Source organism: Pholcus phalangioides, unplaced genomic scaffold (assembly GCF_987345545.1).
Source record: "Pholcus phalangioides strain wild (caught in Gottingen) unplaced genomic scaffold, Ppha-v1.0 ptg000010l_1, whole genome shotgun sequence".
Classification (NCBI taxonomy): domain Eukaryota; kingdom Metazoa; phylum Arthropoda; class Arachnida; order Araneae; family Pholcidae; genus Pholcus; species Pholcus phalangioides.
This window is the reverse complement of record NW_028301603.1, coordinates 7,765,357-7,790,617: the sequence shown is the minus strand read 5'-3', so window position 1 is coordinate 7,790,617 and position 25,261 is coordinate 7,765,357. Positions and strand designations below refer to the sequence as shown.

The 25,261-nt window shown below is 37.9% G+C and overlaps 1 protein-coding gene across 1 annotated transcript; it reads left to right on the top strand.

Moving 5' to 3' along the window:
- The first annotated feature begins 77 nt into the window (after nucleotides 1–77).
- Nucleotides 78–24,967, top strand: LOC149080825 (NCK-interacting protein with SH3 domain). The gene is made up of 11 exons (XM_089237500.1): nucleotides 78–371; nucleotides 6,830–6,930; nucleotides 9,570–9,655; nucleotides 13,117–13,655; nucleotides 14,589–14,747; nucleotides 16,066–16,152; nucleotides 17,245–17,383; nucleotides 19,803–19,883; nucleotides 20,733–20,951; nucleotides 21,235–21,407; nucleotides 21,501–24,967. Exons 1-11 carry the CDS (start codon nucleotides 189–191, stop codon nucleotides 21,705–21,707), a joined length of 1,974 nt encoding a protein of 657 aa, XP_089093626.1. The 5' UTR covers nucleotides 78–188; the 3' UTR covers nucleotides 21,708–24,967.
- The last annotated feature ends 294 nt before the right edge of the window (nucleotides 24,968–25,261 follow it).

The following is a 25,261-nucleotide window of genomic DNA, read 5'->3' as shown; positions in this document are numbered from 1 at the left end:
TATTTTCTGGATCATCATCATCATCCAACCATGATTTTTGTTTGGATTTTTTTTTTTGTAAGTGAGGCCGCGAATCAGTTATCGGAAGGACGGAGAAGGACAGGTCATTTCGCGAGGGCCGCGTCAATCGCTGGGAGATTGTTTGTTTTGATTTTTTTGTTTAAAAACTGAAACTCAAGGTTTCCGCGATGGATGCCGTCTACGAAGCAGCGTTTGATTTGAAGAGCGTCCACGGCCATGTCCTGTCTTTTAAAAAAGGGGAACGTTTCTTGCCTTTGACGTCCTCGAATGATGATCCGAGATGGATATTGGCCATTAATCTCAACGGAAAGATCGGTTACGTGCCAGTTTGTTACGTCCACTCCAAACCGGTAAAAACCACTGATATTATCATTTGTTTACTGCTCAGCTACAGCGCCCTCTCCTCACACCCTCGAGTGGGTTCCTTTTCTAGTTAATAAATTGTGCAAACAAATTATTTTCACCTAGGGCCAAAGCCCTGACAGCCTATCTCGCATGTGTTGCCCATGGGCAGGGCCGCAAATTGGAACGAAAATTTACTTTGTTGCCTTGAGCCAGTGTCCATTTTGGCGTCCCCTTCCCATAATTTTGAAAGGTAAAACCGTAAATTCAGCAACCCGGGGGGGGGGGAGAGGGCACCAGGTCCCCCCCCTTCCCATGGTCCCCATCCAGGGTGGCACTGACAATGCTGCAGCTCAGAGGCAATTCTTAACCAGTCATTTATACATTTATTATTATCCATAGTTTTTATACCATAAATATATTACACATTTATACATTGCGTATAACATGTGCTATATGAATAGGCCTATGCTATATAAATACATTAAATATATGCATACAACATATTACGGTAAAAAAAAGAAACAGCTTTGGTATAAGGGACAGGTTGGCGATTTTCGGCGCCAAACACGTCCGACGACCCCATCAAAAGTCTCCAAGGCTGTTAGACACATTACGTTCGCCGAAAAAAAAAAATTGCCAGCATAGAAAACAATGGAAACATAAATAAGAGCTGGATTGAGCGAGCATAAAAATGCTAAAACCAACAACCGTAATTATAATAATAAAAATAATTATAAATTAAAACCCGGACTCTCTTTCCGGGAATCCAGGTTCTTATAAATAAAAACCAGTTGTGTATGTTGTATAAATAAATATATTCTATGTATTATAAATTAAAACCTGGACTCTTTCCGGGTTCCTATAAATAAACAACGGTCATGCGAATTGTATAAATAAATATATTCTATGTATTATAAATTAAAAAGGATGCAGGGGTATCCTGTATGTAGAAAAGAATAAATATTGGAAAATATTAAAGGTACAACCTGAGGAAAGAGATATCCAAAATAATTAATCTGACACACACAGGAAGAGAAAATGAACTAATCTCCCAACGGTTTTTCAAAACGCTGCGGCAATAAGGTGACGTCATTTGGAAGAAAAAATAGAGAGAGAATGGAGAAAAAGACCCGTTTGAAAGACTCGCTAGGAACACGGAAAATCAACAACCAGCACTGCTACCTGGCAGAATTCAGAACAGCTTTAGAATAACATAGAACATTCTGGAACAACGACAACCCAGCAAAACAACACTGAACCAGAGCGTGCCAACAATGGCAACTTATCACCGGAAAAAAAGTCGCCAATTTGCCGTGTCCCTTATACCAAAGCTGTTCCCAACATACTGTAAATAAATTGCATATAACATACTATAAATGCATTCTACTTGGGACCTAGGGCAGCCTCTCATATCTGTTGCACATGGAACGTATCAAGGTTGAAGATAACAGGGCGCAGACAATTCTTAAAAGCTCAATTACATTGGGCATGAGCGTGCTAGCTACTCACTTATGTTATCTAGTGAACTTGCCGCTCGCTCTGCTGGTTCGAGTGAAGTCGAAGGGTGTGTGGATTACTTTTCTCACTACTCGCATCATTTTTCTGTTATTTCCTGGGTGCAATATGGCTTTCGCTCGCAACAAAAGAAGAAGGTGATGATAAAAAGAAATGGGGGGGGGGGAAGAGATGCTCACTCATCAAATGAGTGATTTTGCTGGTCGTGTGTAATTGAAACTCACCCTGGGTTAGTTGAAACTGCAACAACCCAGCATAACTACCCAGGATTCTGGTCTGGCGAAATCGGTGCAATCGATACACAAAGGAGAGAGACAAATGATTTCAAAGAAATTTCTAGTTTTTAACAAAAGTAAATTTATTAATTCTTTAACTAAATAGGTTACGAATAACAGAATTATTTCTCAATTTTCATACCGTTCACCAATGCAAGTCCGTTGTCTCATCAATCTAGTCCGACTGCAGGAGTCTGGTGATCATTGTCGGGTCACATGAACCGTGATGTCATCGACCTTGAACGGAAGGTCACGATCCGAGACGAAGCCTCACGTGGCGGCAAGAGCTGCAAACTGAACTGCCGAAATGACGATCGGAAGCAATGATCGATGCGGAACCATTCATCGACCTTGACGGAAAGTCACGATCCGAGACGAAGCCTCACGTGGCGGCAAGAGCTGCAAACTGAACTGCCGAAATGATGATCGGAAGCAATGATCGATGCGGAACCATTCATCGACCTTGACGGAAAGTCACGATCCGAGACGAAGCCTCACGTAGCGGTAAGAGCTGCATACTCGACGGCCGAAATGACAATAGTAGCAATGATCGATGCGGAACCATACGACGGATGGATGAACGATGACAGGAACCGGGACGACAACGATTAACTAGAGATGTGGCATGATGGGTCCGGAACCAGCCGGCGATGTAATAGCACCAGAGAGATGAGCTATTTCATTCTTCAGATTATTCACCCAAAGGCAACCACCTTCACCTAAAGTGATGTATTTTGAGTTGAAAGGTGAGAACAAATGCGAGCGAATGCGAAGTGGCTCCGGGAATTTATACCTATAAAAGGAAATACGGAACGATCCAACTCCTGGGACCGACCATCTCAGAAAAATACACATCAGAGCATAGCCAATAGGAAAATACAACATCTAATTTACATAAATAAATAACAATAGATTTTTTATAGGAACTTTTACAAAAATAAGAATGGCAACAACAATAAATTAAAATGGCGATGTGATCAAGATCACACATTTTACTGGACTATGAGTAATGAAGATATCACAGACTAATTGAATTAACTGTGCATGGTTATAAAAAGGTAAGATAACATAAATTCTATTAAGGATTATACAATTACAACTATAATTAAAGATTATACAATTACAACTATAATTAAAGATTATACAATTACAACTATAATTAAAGATTATACAATTACAACTATAATTAAAGATTATACAATTACAACTATAATTAAAGATTATACAATTACAACTATAATTAAAGATTATACAATTACAACTATAATTAAAGATTATACAATTACAACTATAATTAAAGATTATACAATTACAACTATAATTAAAGATTATACAATTACAACTATAATTAAAGATTATACAATTACAACTATATACACATGTTTCAAAAATAAGAGATAGAGGCAGGTTTGGCAAATTCCCCGAAGGTTCCCAACTATTGTTACAAAACCTGTTTGCTTGCTTTATTCTCCAGAGAATAGCTAGTGAACTCCCAATGTAATTGAGCATTAATAGGTTTTCTTACACTATAAATACATTATATCCCTATAACATGGGGTGACATTACATGCATTTTACAAAGGACTTAGAGCTGAAACTCTGTCTGTCTCTCACACTCGTTGCCCACGACCCCTGTCAAGGGTGGGACCTGACATGGTTTCAGGAGGCCAGGCCGATTGTTATTTGGTTTATTTTACACTGTAAATTCACCAAAAAAGTATCCTATGAAAAATCAAGCTCAAGTGTCCACAAATCGGGAAAAAAATAATTACACATTTACACAAGGTTTACATAAGAAATCATATATTTCCAGTAGGATGCGATTACCCAGTTTGATAAGATACTTGTATAGGCCTACTAAAGTACCAAAGGATGTTTAGAAGTGTTGGGAGTTTGATACTCAATTCGTCCTTGTCAGAAACTTTCCTGATGTAAAGGTACAACAGAAATGGGAAAAATATTGCTACCTCATGCATCCACACTGAGAGTCAGTGTACCAACCTTTCTGTAAGCAGGACCGTAGCTAGCTATTTCTGTGCCCTGAGCAAAAATTTGAATTTAGGTTCCCTTCTGGTACATTTTTGGATTCATTAAGGTCTATTCTGCCCCCCCCCCCTGCCTTCCAAGTTAGCCATGTGCGGGTGCACCTGCCTAGTTATGGCCCTGTTGGTGAGCGTAAAAAAGACCAAAAATATCAAATGCTGCCCTTTGGAATCGGCAATAAATTGTAGGTCCCAGTCTAATTAGCCCTCCTGTGCAGAAAATGGCTGTGATGCGACAAAAATGATCAATGATATCCTGAGTAAGACTTTGGGAGGCATGCATATGCTTTTGAAAATGCTTAGGAGGCTTGTGTAGGCCTATTCCTTGAAATACACAGGAGGCATTGTCCCCAATGGGGGAATGTTTTGCATCATTCTGCAATGAGCCCACGGTTGAGTGGAAATGCTCTGTGGTAAAATTACCCACAATTGTGTTTTCTATACTTTTCGTAAAGGTCTTCCAGATTGTTCTGCGACGTACATCACAACTTTCGGCATAATCTGTTTTGCGGGGATTGCTGCCACTAAAAGTGCTAGAGAGAAGTATAAAATAATCTGAGGAATGTTTAGGAAGTTTGCATTCTTCCTTGTTTATAGGGTGATGACTAGGGATCAGATTTTTGTGACAAGTCATATTTTTTTCATTTTCGATCTGTCTGTCATATTTCAAGCATTTTTGAGCGATTGGTCACATTTTTGGAATTTTCAAGAAATAAAGATTTTTTTTTTGTTAATTTATAACTGAAAATTTCGCCCTGCCTAAATTTGAGTGTTCAGAGTAAAATGTTCCAAAATTTTTAGAGAGAATATTTTGAGCTGCTGTTCGGTCTTCTGTCGATTTCTAGCTTGGTGCAGGGGTAAGATGCTCATCTTCCACTATGAAGGTTACCCTCTAGGTCCATGGGTTCAAATCCTCGGGGGAAGAACATAGAAAACAAGTGCTTTACCTACAGAATCTGGGGCTACCAGCAATAGATAACTTCACTGGTTGGAAATGGCCATATGGTGATATGACTGAAGTTTGTGTGCGATAAAGCAGCTTCAAGTGCAAACTCGAGTTTGTCTCCCCTTTGAAAAAGTTTCACAACAGATCCTACAACCAGGACCACAACCAATTACAGAAATTGGCACTGTCACCCCAACCATGTACCCACCGCTGTGGTGGTCGAGGGGTTATAGTGACAGACTCTCATCGCGAGGATCCGGGTTGGAACCCCACTGTCACCACAGTGGTGGTCGGCTGAAGTAGGTTTCCTGTGTTTCCCAACTTCGAGGTGCAAATGCGAGCCGATCTCCCCATTAAAAAGTCTCGCCACAGAGAGCAACAGTCCTACAACGATAAATCATTCAATTATTACACTTCACTCATAGTTAGAAAAACTTGTGGCAGATGGCAGCACTACACATAACAAGCATTACACAGAAACAAACTTCACGTCAGGTTTCACTATACGTACACGCACATTCCAACATGTACCAATTCATTAGAGGATCCGCAGAGGATATGGACGAGGTGCATGTCTGGGTTCGTATTATATGTACCCCTCCCCAACATGACCCAAACCACACTGGTAACAGGCTTACATCCCGGAAGGGACAGAGCCTTGGTCACGTCTGGTTTGACAGGACATGTACCCATTTTGGTCTCCCCTCCCCGCAATTTCGAGAAACGAAAAACAACTTCGGCAAGCTTGCGGGCCCAGCACTTGGTGCACTAGACCTCTCTGCCCTCGCCTAACTGTGGCTCTACGGTTAGCTACAACTGTACAAATATGCAAACATTGCACTTCACTCACAATTCAAAGTACATATGGCAGCACCAACTTCACTCACAACATTAGATACACGTGCAGACGGTTAGTTATATTAGGTGTTGGGTGAATTTTTGTAGATATCAGTTAGGGAAAGTTTTAATTAAAAAAGATAAATTGATGAATTTTTTTATCATTTTTCAACATAAGATTCAATAATTGAAAAAGAAGAGATGAAACAATAGAAAAATTATATGATCATATTTTTATGTCTTTTAGGTCGTAAATGCTTGCATATTTTAAAGATTTTTACGTCGTAAAAATCAGAGTCCTACTGATCAGGAGGCGTATGCATGATTGACCTTTGAAGGAGGGGGCAAAAATTTTCCCCCTGAGAAATTTTGAGTTACCACTTTTCAAGAAGCATTTAACATAATGTAAATTAGTTATTATGCGATATATGCCAAGTATTCTGGGTTGGTACCCCTGTGGTGTTAAACATTTGAGAAAGCGTCCCCACACAAGATGGATTGGCGAGATCAGAAAAGTGACTGGAGTCAACTGGATGACTAAAGCATCAGACAGAGTAAAATTGAAAAATTTAGAGGAGACTTTCAGGAGCGGATTGAAAATGGTTGTTGATGATGATACCATATGAAGAGGGTGTTATCTTTCGATATTATTATATAATCCAAAATATAAATTTTTTCTTCTATTTTTGGTAGGCTTGGCGGAGGCACTTGCCCCTGAGCACTTCCCTGCGGACACCTTTGCTTATAATGTAGTTATAGAACCACTACCCTAATAAATTGATAACTTACATTTGTTTATGAAACACAATGTATAAGATGCTTATTTTAATTTTTTTTTGTGGTTACAGGTACCTAAAAATGAATTAGCGGACGTTATAGAAGTTGCACTAGAAGCAATGGAAAAGATATGTAATGGTTTGTACACTGAAAAGCAGAGGCAAGTCATACAGTAAGTAAGCATTGGTGGATGAATAACATTTTTGTATCACATTTAAAACGTTGTTACTCAAAATTGAATTTCAATTTACAATCATGATTCATTTTTACATTAAATAGTGATAAAAAAGAGGTTCAAGTTTCAAAAAGTTTTATTACAAACATTAAAAGAAAAAAGACTTTCAATCTCTCGATTATCACCCTGTACCCATCTATGTGCATTCCAGTATCATGCTTTTATTTATTGAAAAGTAGGTACAGGCTATACCAGTAGTTCTCAAACTTTTTCCACCCAGATGCCCTTGATCTTGTCTTAGTTTATTTGCGGCTTTCCCACAGTGGTCTAAAAAGAATAATTTCAAAGCACTGAACAGCTCAAAGTCCCAGCAGAGGGGTGCTGCTATTAAGAAAATGGCTTCAGGACGGCATTAAACAATGGGAAATCGCTGTCTTACGATAAATATTGTCCAGTAGACTGTTCCATCGACAGGTGGAGGTCATAAAATCATTTGACAAGATCAAAGTCCCAGTAGAGGGCACTGTTGTTGAAAGAAATAGCTTAAGGACGCCATTAAAGACACGTCCAAGCCTTTTTTTCATACATTAACTGTTGACGTTTTTGGCCGTCAGTAAAAATGAAAACCGTTCACTTTGGGGCTATAATCAATTGTTTTTCTGCAGATTATTATGCCTCCCACCACACTAATGAATGCCTTTTCATCAAAGTGTTGTTTGATTTTATTATAACCAGTTTGAATTTATTATGAAATGGCCTGCACACACATCAATACACACACTCTTTGTGATGCCCCTGACAGAGCTTGGCAATGCCACTAGAAGCTGCAACACATGCTTTCAGAACCATGGGACTATACAAAAGCATATGCAAATGAAAGTTGCACTCCAGGCAGAACTGCCGTTATTTAAGTGACCTTCCAAATTCCAGGCTTATACCAATAGATCAGGATTGCGGAGACACAGACTTAACACATAATAACCTCGAGAATGTCACTGATCGTGTAACAGATTTGATTGAGTGCAGAAAGAGACAGATTTGCAGGAAGGGATGTGGTCAATTCCGGCAGCCCCATTGGGGGAAGATATGACCGTTTTAGACAGCACTATTTTAGCCGAATAATAGAATAGCTTTTGATATATCCCGACTAAGAGCTCATCGATGCTCAAAAAATAGTGAAAGAAAAAAAAGTTTGTAAATTTCAGTTACAAATGAAATGAACAAAGAACTGAAATCAGTTACAGAAAGTACAGTGCTGTACCAAGAAAATGGCATCAGTTCTTACTTATTTGTGTCTAGAAAATTCACTGAGAATTCGTCGTCATACAATTAATTCACTGCTAGAAAAATTCTTGGGCGCGGTAGCCCAGGCCGATAAGATACTCGCCTAAAGCATGGGCGTGCCCCCCCCCCCCTGTATCCCCCCCAGCGTCAAAGGTGGAGTCGACTGATCTAATGTATATATGAACTGACATTATCATCATCATGCCCCCCCCCAGCAATAATGACCTTCCCCCCCCCCCAGACTTCCAAGTCAGTCTCCGCCTATGACCTAAAGTACCAAAGGATGTTTAGAGGTGTCGCAAGTTTGATACCCGGTTTGTTCTTGTCAAAAAACTTTCCTGACACAGGGGTACAACAGAAATGGTAACATGATCACAGAAAAAATTGCTAATTAGCCTTCGTGTGCAGAAAATGACAGTGGTTTGTCAAAAATGATCAAATGATCAGAAAAATTCTTTAGCTAATAAATCACAGAATGAAAAACTTATAGGCAAAAACCACCATCAGTTCGACATGAGTGAATGAATGAGTAAAACAGGCCTGTCACTAGAACTAACTTATTCACAAGGTCACTCAGTCAATCACTAGGTAACTCATTCTATCAATCACTCACAGATTCACTCAATATATCACTTATTCAATAGGTTGCTCAATATATCACTCACTTAATCCCCTAGATCAGTCAATTGCTCACCAGGTAATTCAGTTCATAGGTCACTCACTTAATGTTTCTCATTATGTCACTCGATCACTCTCAGTAAGCTGGTCACACATTTGAGCGCCCGAGTGGTGTGGTGGTGAGAAGCTCATCTACCACTGTGAAGGTTGCTGTCACAGTCCCATTTTCAAACCCAATGAAGGATATAGATAAGATATTTTCCCTAACCAGCTTGAAGCCACCACCGATAGATAGCGCTCTCATTTCCAATCCATCTCACTACTGGCAATAAATTACAACATAGTGATTTGGCCAGAGTTGGTGCTTAGTAAAATAGTCACTCGCTTGATCTTTAGATTGCTCAATAATACCCTTGGTCACTCACTTACTAACTAGGTCGTTCACTTTGTCATTCACTCACCAGGTCACTTACTCTATCTCTAGGTTGCTCACTCACCAACACTAATCATTCTGTCACTTACTAACTACTGTATCATTTACTGACTCACTCACTCAGTCATTTCTCACTCACTGACTCGTTTCAAACTGTTGTCTGTGAATTTTCCTACTGGTAAATTGTTATCGGTGAATTTTCTGTGGGCTGCTCTTGTTGAGGTGCTTTGATTTTCAATTGCAAATCTTGTTTAATATTAGTGATGGAAACATGTATATATATATATTTCGTGTATTTCAGAGAGCTGACAACCTGGCGTACATTGTTATTAAGCCCAGTTCACAGTCCTAGTGATAAGCTTGTTTCCCAAGATGATAAGTCTCAAGGTGAGTCTAATTTTCTTTGATTTGTTTGTTTATAATTGCCATTAGATCGCAAAGTAGTTATCTAATGCACATGAGAAGATCTACAGTTTCATAGGTGATTCCTTTTAGCCTTGTGCCAAGATTTATTTCAGCAGTCATATGCCTTTCCTTTTTTTTTTGCCACCTATGTTTTACCATTGGAAATAACCTGCGGTCATTAGAGCTATGACAAGGACTTCGATGTTTTTGAAATTATAAAACTGTATAACTTATCAATTAACAAATTGACTTATCACTATTGGTAGGCTATTAGATGATCACCAATCGGCTATGGAAAAATCCCAGACAACCTCATTTGAGACTGTTTTGAACAGGTCCGTAATTAGGCTAAGACAAACATAGCACTACCACAGCCCCCCCCCCCCGCAAAATGGGGGAAGGGGCACAAAAATATACATATCTTGCATAATTATAACCTTTTCTAGAGGGGGGGGGGGGACGACTCACATGATAAAGCCTGTTCCGGGGCCCTGAGGAAGCACACTATGGCCCTGGTTTTGAAAGTTAAAAAAAAATATTTGCCATTCAAATTCAAAAGTTAGAATATGAATGTCAGGCTACCATCAAAAGCTTTCTAAATCATGATGATATTAAAGAAAGCCCTAATAATCGTCCCTATAACCAATCAGCATCAATTTATATCATGGATCTGAGATACCACACACCCCTTTTCGCTTGCAATTATTCAAGATGAATATCTTTTTAGGTGCAGTAGAGAGAGCGAATCTTGATAATCTGAGGTAAATGGGACAGAGTCCATCTCAGGTTATTGAAAACTTGGATTACCTTAAAAAAATAATAGAAAATTGCATTTTAAATGCGAGGGGAGAGCGGTTACTAACTCTTAGCAGTTCTGCCCTTAATTCACTATACAACTGCTAAGATGCATGGTCTCTTTATGAGGCAGGCTCACAGATACTGCAGCCCTGGGCTTGATGTGTAAATGTCTTTTTTTCCCCACACTATAAATTTACTACACAAGGGCCTGCAAAAAATTCGGGCCTTGGGGGTTACCGAGAACTCCAGTCTAAAGACCAAAACCCCTTCAGTTCTGCTCAAGATCGTTTCAAACTGAAAGTATTCACATTTGTTGGAAAAATGTAAACAAACTCATTCTGGGTGAAATATAAAGAGATTTTGAGATAGAATTTTGGAAAATGCTTTTGCACCTCTGATTATTCATAACCTCAATGTTCGAGACTATTATAGCATATTTCTTTAGGCTGAGACTTCATCATATTTCAGTGGAATTTAATTGCATTAATAATTTTGACAATGCCAATTTTTGATAGTGACCGTGGCTACCTGACACCAGGGTTTGACATATCCCAGGTGGCTACTGTGACTAAAAAATTGGCATTGTTGCCTAAAATTTTCTATGTGTGATTGCTACATAGTAGTCTGAAGACAATGCAAAATTCTCAGAATTTATATTGCATGTCTGTCGACTCATAAAAGGGTCACAATGTCCTGGAAAAGTCGAAAATACAATTATTTTGGACCTTTGTTTTGTTGTTTTTTTTTGAAAAATTGTTGATCCTATGAATTTTGGCTTTCGTCTAAATTATTTTTTAATTAGTCAAGCTCAGGTCTATACAACTTTGAGGTGCGAATGCAAGCTGCTATCCACGTTAGAAAATCTCTTCACAGAGAGCAACAGGCCTACAACGTTATAGTTATACATGCATTCACTTCATTCCTAGTTTGAAAAACTGATGGCAGATGGCAGCACTACAAGCATTATTCAGAAACACACTTCACGTGAGATTTACAACACATGCACATTTTCCAGCATGGCCCAGGTCGCCTTTGACGATAGTCATACACAGGAGGGGGGTTAATCTTTTTTTCCTAAAACGTGTTTTTCTCAAAGGTGTCTGTGGAAGAGGGGAAGCTGATCACCTCTCCCAAGATGATATAAAAAAATATTAAATATTTAAAACATATTTTTGTAAAAATAAAAAGCATACCAGAAGAAAATATCTTCAAATACTACCTCGCTCAATTTCTGTTAATTTAAAATATTTTTTGAACTCACATTTTCTTGGAAGATTCCTAGGGAAACCCAAACCTGATGTGACTCCTGGAAAGACACTAAAGCTGGGAACCAGGGAATTATATGGACAGTAGTTCTATTCTTTTTCATTCCCATGAATTTGGTTAAAGCTGAGAAAATATCACTTTCGAAATTGCGACCTTGATCTGTCATAATAACATGTGGTATACCAAATTTGACTACCCAGCCTGAAAAATTTTCAGCCACTGTTTGAGCTGATTGATCTTCAATGGAACACGAACCGATCAGTGCAGGTGAGAAGGTATGAATATCCTTGTGATGGGGGTAGAGGTCCAACGATATAGACATGCACATGACCAAATCTGTCACAAGTTAAGGCAAAAGATCCCATTGGAGATTTAGTGTGACTGTTGATTTTAGATCGTTAGCACTCCATGCATTCTTTACACCACTGTGAACAATCCTTTTTCAAAGACTTCCATATGTAGCGTTTTTTTACTGCGGCAGTAGTTGGTCGGAAACCAGAGTGAGCTAGATTGTGAATGGTCTGAAATACTGATTTCCGAAAGTCTCAGGGAACATACGGGTGTACATGTCCAGTTGAGATGTCACAGTACAATGGTGGAGTTCCAGAGATCAGAATTATTGGTTTGAAAGTCAATGAAGAATCATTTTGCAAGTGCTGAAGTTCTTCATTGAGCTTTTGTGCCTCAGTGAGTTCTGCATAATCTGTGTCACTGGGCATTTATTTCTATTTACTCTAAGCGTGAAAATGCATCAGCCATGCAGTTCTTGTCACCAGAAATGAAACAGATATTGGTAGTGAATTGACTGATGAAGTCTAATTGTCACTGTTGATGAAAATTTTTTTTATCATGCTTTTGCTGCAAAGCAAAGGTCAACGGATGATGATCTGTAAAAATTATAAACAGTCTATCTTCAAGAGTGAAACTGAAATGTTTTAGAGCACAATATGCCGCTATCGTTGTGCCTCTATTGTTGTGCACCTATTTTACCGCTCACCTAACCCCAATCCTTTCTTACCTTTCCTCATACTTTTTTAACCAGTTCCCGTATTGCATTATTAAAAACAATATTGAGCTTTAAGTGAAGCTTTTGAAATCCAGTTGATGGGGGAGGGGGGGTCTATGCTTGTCTTTCTTGTTCCCGCCCCTGACCAGAGATATCAATCATCTCTCCCTGCTCTTTCACAATAAGCTCTTATATGCCCATACCCCCTTATCTCAGCCGTTTTGGCTGTTTGCTTGTAAAGCTGTCTGTAGCTAGTATGGCCAGTAAAGAGTTAAGGTAGCACCTAAAAAGATATCTTCACAAATTTGGAAGTTCTTTTGCCTTTCCAAAGAAACTCAGATATTTCAACTTTGTTGTTTTCTTTTCTCTCTAGATGGAGTAACTACTGATGACTCCATTGAATCAAAAATGGAATTAAATCATGTTGAAGTTGTTCCTGAAGCTTTCCTCTCCAAAGACCCGCCTGCGGTGCCAAAATCATCATTTTCTTCAGCTCAGTTGGACTTGGGAGAAAGTAATTCTGAAGTATTTTACCCTTGTGAAACTCCAGAGACTTTTTGTGCAAATGCGTCTGTCCAATGTGCGGTGTCCACGGTTGATAAGTGTTTGGAGACGAAAAGGGACTCTTCCAATGTCTCTACGCAGTTTCCGGCAAGTTCTTTGCCATCAGGTTCCTGTGAAAAAACTCCAGATATATCTGAGAACGCATGCGGCAGCTGTTGTGATTGTGACATACCGGAATGGCTTGTGCCAAAACTTGTCGAAAAAGTTCGTCAAAGTACAGAACTCAGTCATCAAAATAGTAAGCTGGCTGTTGCAGTTATGCTGGACATCTTATCTGAAGGTTTGCCTGACAAGAGTAGTCTATGGCGGAGATTAAAGAAAAATCTCGATAAGTGTGAAGCAACTCAGGTAAATTTATGTGATGTGTAAATTTCTTGACCAAATTATTCTTGAATAATTCTTAGCAGTAGAGCTTAACAAATCCCAAGCGCCAGGTTACCATCATGACTGAAAATTTTAAATTTGCTCCAATTTTTTTTTTTGCTTATGTATGATAGCTGGATTGAAGTGTGAGGGCAGCACAAAATTATCAAAATTATGCCAGCATGTCTGTTAGCATGGAAAAGAGTCCCCAAGTTCTGGACAAGTCAAAGAATACACTATTTTGGACAAACTTTGTTCGGGAAAAAAATATTCTTGGTGCTTATGAAATTTATCATATCTTATCATATGACATGAATGTTGCTCTCCACTTGTTAATACAAGATATACAGTTGACTGGATGTTGTGAAGATATTTATTATTTTAGATGTTAATTTTTAATCTCCTCTGTAGCTTAGTGGTCAGAGCACTCGTCCGGCAATCGAGGGACCCGGGTTCGACTCCCGGTAGAGGCAGAGATGAGTTTTTTCCTTCCTTAAAAAATTAACATCTAAAATAATAAATATCTTCACAACATCCAGTCAACTGTATATCTTGTATATCTTATCATATCGGACCAGTGTGAACCCGGCCTAAGATAGCATGCTATAAAATTTGTACATAAATGCACATAATTTACAGTGTACATTGCATGCATGGTCCCTAAATTTTATATTACTTGAATACTCATAATTCTGCCATCACAGCTGTAACTGAAGGGAAGGAATTCTGGGTCTGGGGTTGAAACATATTTTTACCAAAACTTTCTGAGGTCAATGTGGGATTCGCCAAGAGCAACAAATATGTCTATATATGTCAACAATAGTCTTAACTCAAGGACTGTATCACTGTTATTTTAATTTAAAATTAATTGTGTACATGGAAAAACAAACTATTTATTTGTATTATTTTCATACTCAGGAAAGGCCAGAAAATGTGTACAGTGAAGACAAGATCAAGCTTATGGACATATTCAGGCAACTGTGGTGTTGTAAAAATGATGAGCAGCAACGGAGTTGGCCTGTGCATGAGGATGAATCGTTGATATTGTCCCTGCTTACGAATCTCGATGCAATTCTGGTACCATTCAAGCACATAAAATATTATATTATAATTTTTTTTTAAAATCATTTACTACTAAATGTATTATCTGATCAACTTTGAGCAAAAAGTTCCAACTATTTTATAGTTGAAATAATTGCCAGCAAAAGTGTTGTGGTAGCATGAGTAATAGGACATTCACCTACAGTACCAAAGAATATTCAGAGGTCTAGTTTGATACAGAGGGCTTGATTTAGGTTTGATGGGGTCAGTTATATGTCCAACTCCAGCTGCAGGGGCAAATTGTTGCTTTTTTTCGTATTGAATATATGGTAAATGCAATTTATGGATCTAATACGTATATAAAGCATTTTAAACTTTTTAATGTGAGGTAAAAAAATTCTAAAAGCTTCCTACTTCATTATGTGAAAATTTGATCTTGGAGCAGTTTCTCTAAAAATAACAGTTTGAGATTTTTGAGCCTCTCTGACGACTTCAGGGGCCCTAGGCTGTAGCCTGTCTAGTCTATAGGGAAATCTGGCACTGTTGATACCCATTTTTGCCCCTGTTAGAATCCTTTGTAATACAAAATACATTTGTATCGAAGAAAGTTCTCCCACAGGGTGGGTGGAGGGGGGAGATAGGCGTTAGCGCACCAACCTCATGGAAAGCTATAAAAGAAAATTGTGGAATAGAGCCATTCTGAATCAGTTATGACTTAGTTTAATTACCTCTCATGTGTGGGAAAGGGACTAAAAGTCTGAATAAAAAGTTACAAAACAGCCAGTCCTTATTCAAGATCATTGTGAAAGAAACAATGGAGTTTGTTTTCTTTCCCTTCCTGAATTACCACCGCACCTCAACATTTCATCACATTTTCCATGCCACATACGCGGGCTGTTGCCAGATATTTATTTTAGAGGGGAACAACTGGCATTTTCGAGAGGGGAGGAACTAGAGTGATAGAACAAAAGACTTGAGCATGTTATTCCCTACATATCAGTCCTTTTTTTACATTTAGGGGAGGGGAAAGCACTGAAACCCCTTTTGCCACTCCTTGCACATACGTGTTTTTTACTTGTTGGACACCCTTTCTCTGACATACACTTATATTGAGAAATTTGGGGGGGGGGGCACTGAGGTGAATGAACTAATGAATCACTATAATGTTATGACCATGAAAATCATTCAGAAGAAAGGGAGAAATTGATGAGTTTCATGAATTTAAAATTCCTATCAAAGAAGAATTGAAGGACCATTAGCAAGAGGTTTCTGTGAGGAATAATAATATAATGTATTTTTGTGGAGACAATTCTATCTGGCTATATATGTTTTCTGTCTTCTGATTTATCTTCAGATGGATGCTGATCCAAGGGTCACTAAAGAAGTCGTGCAACATGACGATTATGAGCTGGTGAACCTACTAGTCACCTATTACCAAATGGTAAGCGTCAGTAAAATTCTTGAAAGGAATGTAGGCCTAATTAATTTTCATCAGAAATTCAAAAGAACAGTTCATCAAATCTTTTGTATTTGTAGTACAGGGTGTCTGGATCAAATGATCTTAATTTCAAGCAGCGATTAAAAATCATTAATGCCATGTAAGGTGATGATATTAAAAAGATTTGTCTCTCTAACTCTGATAGTTTGAGGACAAATTTTTGGAAAGCATCATTGTGTATAATGTGTATATGTATTGTGCTCGTAACATTGCCATTGTTGCGAGCAAATAAAGAAAAGTATGTTTTAACTATAAAGGAAGGTGCAGATTGTTCTGTGGCGATGTTATCTCTCATCATCAATGGTGAACTTGACTTCTCCAGGAATCATTTTTTCAGATGAGGTGATATTCCAGGTGTCCTACAGATTATAATTAGTGCAATTGCCCAATTTGGTTCTTAGAAAATCATCATGTAATGGTGGAGAAATTCTTTTGGTGGGGGGGGTGGTTGAGCTTTGCTCTCAAGAAATTTGGTTGATGCCTAGTTTGTTTTCTAGATTAATCAAACCTTGACCATGGGCAGAGATATGGGGGGGGGGGACAATGCCCCATCACCTACACCTATGACTTTGACGAATAGGGAGTGAAAATATATGTCAAAGCTCTTTGAAACTCGGGAAAGTGTACATTGATAGAAGAGGGAATGTCTGTTATGAGGAGTTGGGAAATAATGAGAATTATTCATGCTGTGAAGGTTCCATTATTTTTTTCTTCCACCAAACCCCTGGTAAAGTCAGCCCTCTACCAGAATTACATTCAAATCGCAAACTTCTATGATATTGAAGGATGAATGTATTGAGCTTAGCGATATTACTTTCCATTGTATTATTTCACTGAAATTATCATCATTATTATTGTATTTTGTTCAGCTTTTAAAGCGTAAAAATTTGCTAGAATAAAATTCTCTCTTATTGCGAATAAAAGTCTCATTTGAAATTTGAATACTTTTTGCAAGCATTTATGTTTGAAATTAAAAAATTGTGTTTCTTGGTTTTATCGCTGCCTTCTTTTTAAGTTCATGTTTATATGCCACAGGAACCAAGACGTGTTTTACGAGTCAAAATGCTTCAGATTTTTGTCACACTGTGTGAACTAGACTTGGTAGTAGTCAGCCAACTGCTTCTATCGGTTTTACCTTTGGAACTTGCTAACGATATGATATGCACTTACAAAGGTCAGTTTGTTTCTGCTTTTCATTCTTTTGTAATGAAATGTTGAAGAACGTAAATTCTTTTTTTAATTTTAAATAGTTGAAAGCTGTGTTTTGTAGATTATTGAAGTTATTTTACTGATCCAGAAACACAATGAATATTTTCCTGTATGCTTGTTTATATCTTTGTATGTGAATATTACCCATCTATTGTATGATAACACTGGGGGAACAAAATTTTTGCATTTCTACAAACACTGTATCTTACCTAATACGAGTATGCTGATTTAAAATCTGAACTTAATTTTTCCCTGTAAGCTCTAGCTTTTTTTTCTTTCAAAATAGCATTTTTTTAAGTTTTTTCTGAATTCTGGTACTTTGCAGGCAAGAATTTGCTCTTATAACTCTTGCGTTTGTGGACTTCATTAGGACAATCTAGTTTGATGCTCCAGCAGTAGTCTGCCATCATATTTTTGTCCCAGCAGCCTCGGTAGTGCTCTTCCATCGTCTTGAAATCTTGATAAAAGCGCTCTCCCTGTGCATCACTTATGGGTCTTACTTCCAAGGTTCTTGGGGAATTCATCAAGTTGACTAAACAGGAAATTTGAAGCTTTACACTCATGTTGTACCCGAGCCGTCAGCATTCTAGTAACCAGAATATCATATTTATCTGCCTTTCTGTTACCAAGAAAATTTATATAACTGCCTTAAAGCAAGGCAGAAGTCAGCATGGCAGACTTCTTTTCATTCATATTTGCGATGCATCCAGTATTACACACAAGGACACAAATTTGATGTTCATCGAACACACCTGCTTCGATCTTCTCAAAAGACAAAGCAGGAAAAGAAGAAACTATATATTGAAAACATTCACCATCAATATTCAATGCCTTGACAAACTGCTTCATCAATCCAAGCTTGGGGTAAAGTTGAGGAAAAATAATCATCTCTCGACTGACAATTAGATCACGCACTATGTTTGGCATGCCTGCTTCCAGAATTTTACAGATAGTCCACTCCTTCTGGGTCCAGTGTTTGTCTCGAGCTCGGCTGTCCTACATGCAAAAAGAAGCATGGAAATTTTGTGAATCCTTTTTGTTGGCCAAGTAAGATATTAACCATTTTCAGGTCTACACAAATGATTCAATTATGCTCGTGATATTTGAGTAAGTCAGTGACCATTTTAATGTTGTGATGTGCTTCACGCAAATATACTGAATGGCTGACTGGTACTGATCCATACACATTACCATTATGCAATAGTACATATTTTAGACTGCGCTTACTGCTATCCAGACATAACCGCCACTCTTTTCTGCACTATAGAAAGTGAAATCATTTCTAGAAACTGGATATCACAAACACTACACATTTGCTAATCTTGCTCAGTGTCTTCAGATGAGCCAAATCATTAAACATAGGAATTGAGAGTTGCTCAGAGTGTGTAATCGATCGAATAGCGGATGCAATATCAGGGTAGGAGATCCTGTGCCAATTTTTCTTGCTGATACCCTTTGTGTTGACCAGGCAAAAATAGCAGTTATGTGATCCGTGGGTTCCCTCCAAACCATGGGAATTCCAAAAAGCAAACCCTTTAGATTTCCTTTTGTCCAGTCATGAAGCATTTCCTCGCAATTATGACACACAATATGAGGGGCCCATTTGTTATTATTGTCTGGAACGAACTCCTCAAAATGCACTTGTCTGCTCAGTTTAAAACCAACACCGAATATAACACTAAAGAGACAGAATATAACATTCTCTTATCACATCTGAAACTGAAATGTACTGTGACCATCTTCCTGATGCCACACCCTACATACTAGAAATGTGCTACCCTCTAGTAGCCAGTGAAGTAAATTTATAAAACTGATGTTACAAACTGATAAATTGACAAACTAGTGAATTTATATAATAAGTAGCACTGTATATAATATCAATTTGCGTAAAACCTAGAGCTAGCAGAGAGAAATCAATTTCAGATTTGAAATCGGCAATAAGAAAATAACTTAGATCAGTTGGAAAAATCTTATGCAACAGAAAATTAAAAAAAAAATGTCCCGAGTGTAATCAAGCAATGCTCATATCATAGGCGGAGATTGACTTGGAAGTCGAGGGGGGGGGCATTATTGCTGGGGGGGGAGCACGATGATAATGATGTCACCTCATATATACAGTACATTAGATCAGTCCACTCCACCTTTGACGCTGGGGGGCAATCCCCACCCCGTATCTCTGCCCATGCCTCATATATGTGTGCCACATGTATTAATTTGAATTTTACTTCACAATCACAATTAGTTTTTAAATGTTTTGCTCATTTCTTCCCATGAACGAATGTAATGTTCAGTCCCCCTCTGTGTACTGTGATTCTGATTTTCCAATATGTTGATATGCTCGCGTTATAGCTGTGTCATGTGATTATTTCATTTGCATTATGTAGATGAAGATAAATTGAAGTATTCAGCCTTTGCTTTGACCATTATATTTAGTACTGGGCAAGAACCACCAAACTCTGTTTATGGTAAGCATTCTGATACCTCTTTTTTTTCTCCAAAAATAATAATGTTTATTTATCTGTTTCAAGATTTATTCTGTTTTCCTCATGGGTTTTGAAATTTCATCAGTATTGGGGTATTTTTGACGATAACCATGGTGGGCTTCGTTTGTCGAAAATCCAGGGAGCTTGTATATGACTGCCTGACTAATCAGCTTGTTCAGCATTTATATCCACTTTGGACCTTTTCCATATTTTCACAACTATAGTGTTTCCTTTGATTTTGAATATTGCAGCTCAACACTTTTCTTGATAGTAAAAGCGTAAGAATTTTTAAACCCTCTATTGCAATGTTTCTTGAAGTGTGCGCCACAACTTCTTCTGAAGGGGGGAGTGGTGCTGCCAACCATTGTCACAGGCACTGCAGTTAGCTGTCTTTAATTATGTTGTGTGCCCATTAAATACTATAAAGCAGCCTTTGTTAGACTATTCTGGGAAGCCATAGATGCATGTCCACTAGGGCAAGGGATCCGCAGAAGACAAAAGTTTGAGAACCACTGTTCTATCGGGTATGTATATGTTTGAGATGAAGCATGAATTAATTTTTTCTCTAAGAATATTTTAGTCTGAGTTTTGCCTGTAATTGCCATGTGATCCACATTAGCTTATCTAGATTTTATGGTTTCAATTATCACAGTATAGTATCTAATATGAAATTTAAATGAGTTCAATTCTTTTTTTACTTTATTTATAATCTCTAAGGAGGTTTTTGTATATTTTGTGGCTTCCATTTTATTGTATTTTTAAGTTTATTTATATTATTTTTAATTGTGCCCCTCATTGCATATCATTTTGAACATTTTATTTATTTACCAGAGTTTTTCCAAGACAAGTTTCTCAGTTTCTTGTGTGAACAGTTGGAAATTTTCCTGAGGAATGGAAAGGAGTTACTTGGAAATCATCTGCTAAATATTTTGCTAGCATTTAATCTACATCTGAAAGATAGGAAGCCGAATGTGGTCTTTGAGTGCTTGAAGACTCGTCATGATGCGAGAATGCTCACAGAAAAACTAGTCTTTCTTCTCAACAGAGAAGGTAAGTGCATGCCAATCCCCTGCAGATAGTTTGAAATTGTTGCCACTGAACCATATACAGTGATAATTCCTTTCAACTCAGATTTAATGTCTCTTAAAGTGGCAATTCATTGGTATGGCTACGTGGTCCAAGAGCCACCTCTGATTCATTCGCATATACTCTGAGAAAAGTTTCTTGGTCAGAATCACTTGATGCTTTAATAATTTTATGCATGTAAAATGTAAATAAAAAAAACAGTGTTGGACACTATTTACTTATGTGCTTTGCTCTTATTTTTTTTTAGATGATCCTGTTAATATCCTGAGCCATGTTGTAGAAACACCAAATTCAGTGTTGAAATTTCTCGTAGATTTCTTCGGTTATCCCGAGCTGGTACCACTGTTTTATTTGAATGACATCAAAGTTCTTCTGGACATTATTGTGCGGCAGCTTGCTGACTATTATCCAGGAGAAAAGGTGAATAGTTTTCAGAAAAATATAATTCAATTTATAAAAGTAAGCATATGCATAATTGTGCCATGCGGTATGTGACATTGTTCTTGATTTCAGATTCGTCTGTTGTACCTTCATTTGGTAAGGAATGTACTGAGGAACTCTGGTTATGCAGAACATTTCCACCAGAAGGAATCCTTACAGAAATGTCTACATACAGTGTATGATCATGATATTGATTGTCCAGAAGAACTGCCAGTAGTCAGAGAGATCCTTGAAGAATTCTCACTGTGGTTTGCACCGCCGATACCACCTCATAAATAATCATGCATTTTCTAAGTTTTATTTCTCTGTTCTTTTTGCGTTGCAATCAGTATTTAGAGGGAAAGGTAATGTGATATGAATATAGCACATATCGAAGCGACTGTGTTAAACTGCCGGTAACGAAAGCTTTATATTTCTATGATACTAATAGTGATGTGGAATACTACTACTTATAACTACTTCTATATGTATGACAATAATATACTTTTAAAGAAAAATTCATTGTGATTGTGTGTGATGTATTCCATGCTACCTATATAATAGCATTTATACAGGGTGGTAACTATCGACCACCCAATAATTACACATGTGATTCCCTGTAAAAAACTAATATAGAAAAGTGTTTTCGGTTTTTGGATCGAACAAATATTAAGTGTTTTATTATATAAGGTTTTAAAATTTTGTGACATATCATTATTCTAACGGTCAGTTATGTGCTAAACTCTGAACGAAAGTATATTTCTCCGGCAACGGCAGGTTGACACTTCTTGAAAATCAACTAAAATATTCAATCCCATTAAAAGCCAAGTTTGGCCTTCTTCTTTCACAGTTGGTATTTTTTCCCTCTATGTAGTGTGATATTATAACCATTTATTATGTATAGCTTCGTCGTCTATGTTGGCAAATTTATCACCAGATTTGTAAAGTCGTAGCCAAATGAGATCTGTTTGAAATTTTGTTTTAGCCAAATCAATACTTTTTGCCAAAATGCAGCAATTTGCTTACCTTTGCCATCAAGTTGAATTTTTTGAGAGAAGGTGCATTTGAGAGATAGTGCGTACGTCTTTACTGCACGATCGTTATTTTACGTTGTTGTATTTATCATATTACATGCTGATCAATAAAACTGCAATATTTTTGGGCTTTTCAAACTTTCATCGAAACTGTTATGCCTAAAAGGCTTGAAGGAAGGATGTAAAAATGGTAGCTTGACGATTGTGTGACTGGTGGAAACAGTAAAATAATAACAACGATTTAATCGGAAATTTTAATCAAACTTATTATGTTATGAATTGACTATTCAATATTGAATATTCAAAATAATTTTTGGTTTCAGAATTTCTTAATTTTTCTATTTATTGTACTACTCAGCACTGATTTTGTTCTCAAAGGTATTTGAGTGATTTTAGGGTGTTTTTAGGGCGCTGACAGGCCAGTCATTTGGGGGGGAGGGGGCTGTTGAAAATACACTAAAAATTGTGTGTGTATATATATATAAATACATTGAGTACATGTTCTTTGCCCCCCTGGAAAAAGTTGAAATGACGGCCCTAGGTGCTGATTCCGAATCTGTCATGGGTTTTATCAGATCGGCTCTAACTTTTGAAGTGGAAGCTGAATTTCAGTGGAAATACCATAAGCCAGGTGCAGATCTATGGAAGTGGGGTGATCGGTGTTATCCCCCCCCCCTCCCAAGCATATTGAGATAATTCATGCAATTTTCGGAACTTTTATATGATATCAATTCAATCCATCTGTTGAAAATTACCTGTATTAACGTTTTTGAATAAATAACAAATTCAAGAAAACTTCAACTAAAAAATAGGAAAAAACAGTGCATTTTTTAAAATTGCAATGGGGGGGGGGGCGAAAAAACAAAAAATCGGTACCATTCTGGAAAATAAGGGACAAAATGAAGGACATATGGTCATTATTCACAGTGTATAAGGGTCCGTTCAAGTACTGCATCAGCAAATTTTCAGCTATTTCTCACCCCCTCTCCCATTGTCAACAAAATTTCGTCAGCTCTACCTCCTAACTCATATTGGTGGGATCAGAGAAGTAAGCATGGGGGGAATATAAGAGGGGGGGGGGGGTCCCCCTTCACAGACGATGAAAAAATTTATTTTTTCAATGCAAGAAATATTTTTGAAAAATTTAAAATTTTGAAAGAAAATACCTTTATATCTTATTATAATCAAGTTATGTTAAGTTCAATGATATTTGAAATCTACGGACTCAAAATTTCTTTTTAAGAAATTCATTTCGACCCACAGTGTAAGCCATATATGGTAAACCCTTGGCTTGGAGACCAAATGTGGCCTGCCTCTGAAACCTAATTTTGTAAAAATGAACTAAGTGGCACATTCCAGAGCATTTAAGCCACCTGTGGCACACTTTCAGATCATTCAAGTAGGTCTGTGGCACATTCACAGATCACTTAAGTGACCCACGATACAGAACACTTAAGCGATTTGTGGCACATTTAAAGATCCCTTCAATGACACGTGACACAGTTTTAGAGCGCTTAAGCAGTCCCCAGTGCTGTTCTACATCACTCAAGTTACCCGCAGCACATACCCAGAATACTTAAGCGATCCTCTGCATAATTATGGATCACTTAAGTGATGCATGGCACAGCTCCAGAGCACTTAAGGGACTCTGTAGGGGACTGAAGAATGTTAGTTCAGGTGCCACAAACTAGTGACTGGTTTTTCTCGTTTTTGGCGCACCGAGTAAGATGTCATTAAGAATATTTAATATTTTAATAAAGGGTGGTTGATGACGTAAGCATCACCCAACCCCTCTCTCCCTTGTCAGCAAAGCCAAAACCCCCTCCTCCGCGCACAACTCAGGTCTATCGCCATAGGCAATTTACTACCTAGTGAGTTGTGCCGGAAGTGTAAATGTGTGTACCTAATAGTCTGAGTGTTGTGTATGATTTTTCAGTGCTGCCATCCATATCTCAGAAGTGAAGTGAGTGATGTGTAGTGACTTAATATTTGTACTGTTTGTAGGCCTGTTGCTCTCTGTGGACTACACATGTGAAACTCTGTGGGATGCGCTCCACATATTCATCTGACATGCGGGGGACGGCCAGGGGATTTCCCTTTACACAGACAACCCATGTCTCAGAATTGTTTTTATCATTGCCTAATGCTCAACACCAGGATATTGGCGACAAAAATCATGATAAACAGTTGTTACGGACTCGCACTTCGCGAAGCGTAGAACACAAAACGATTTCTGTTGCGCAGTTGCCATCTTAAATGGGTTGGCTGAAGTAAGAGTGTTAGCGCTACCTGTCTGCAACTGCGTGAAACTCGAGATTTCCCTCTTTCTACGTATACATTATTCGATCAAAACAGATTAAAAGCTGAATAGTTATAATTTTTTTAATCGGATGATTCTTTTTGAACCACCCTGTATATTGAAATATTGATGCTATGCATAATCTCAAACACTAGAGTCAATTCGACAAAACCAACGCCAGTTTTGAAATCAGCATCCCCAGTATACCCTAAAACCATCAAAATTTCCTTTGGGAACAAGTGTGGGGGGGGGGGAAGGGGAAACAGGTTTTTATACCTCTTTCGTTTTCTGGATTTCTGTGGGAGGGTTAATTTATTTTTAGCATTTCCAAAAATGCCTTGTTATATGTTTAGTGCACAATTGGTGAATTTGGCAGGATTTTGAAGTGACTCCATCAATTTTTAAAGAGTTATAACTCATTAATTATAGGTCAGATCAAAAAATTGAAAACACTTTTCCATAATAGTTTTTACAAGGAATCACGTGTGTAATTATTGGGTGGTAGATAGTTGCCACCCTGT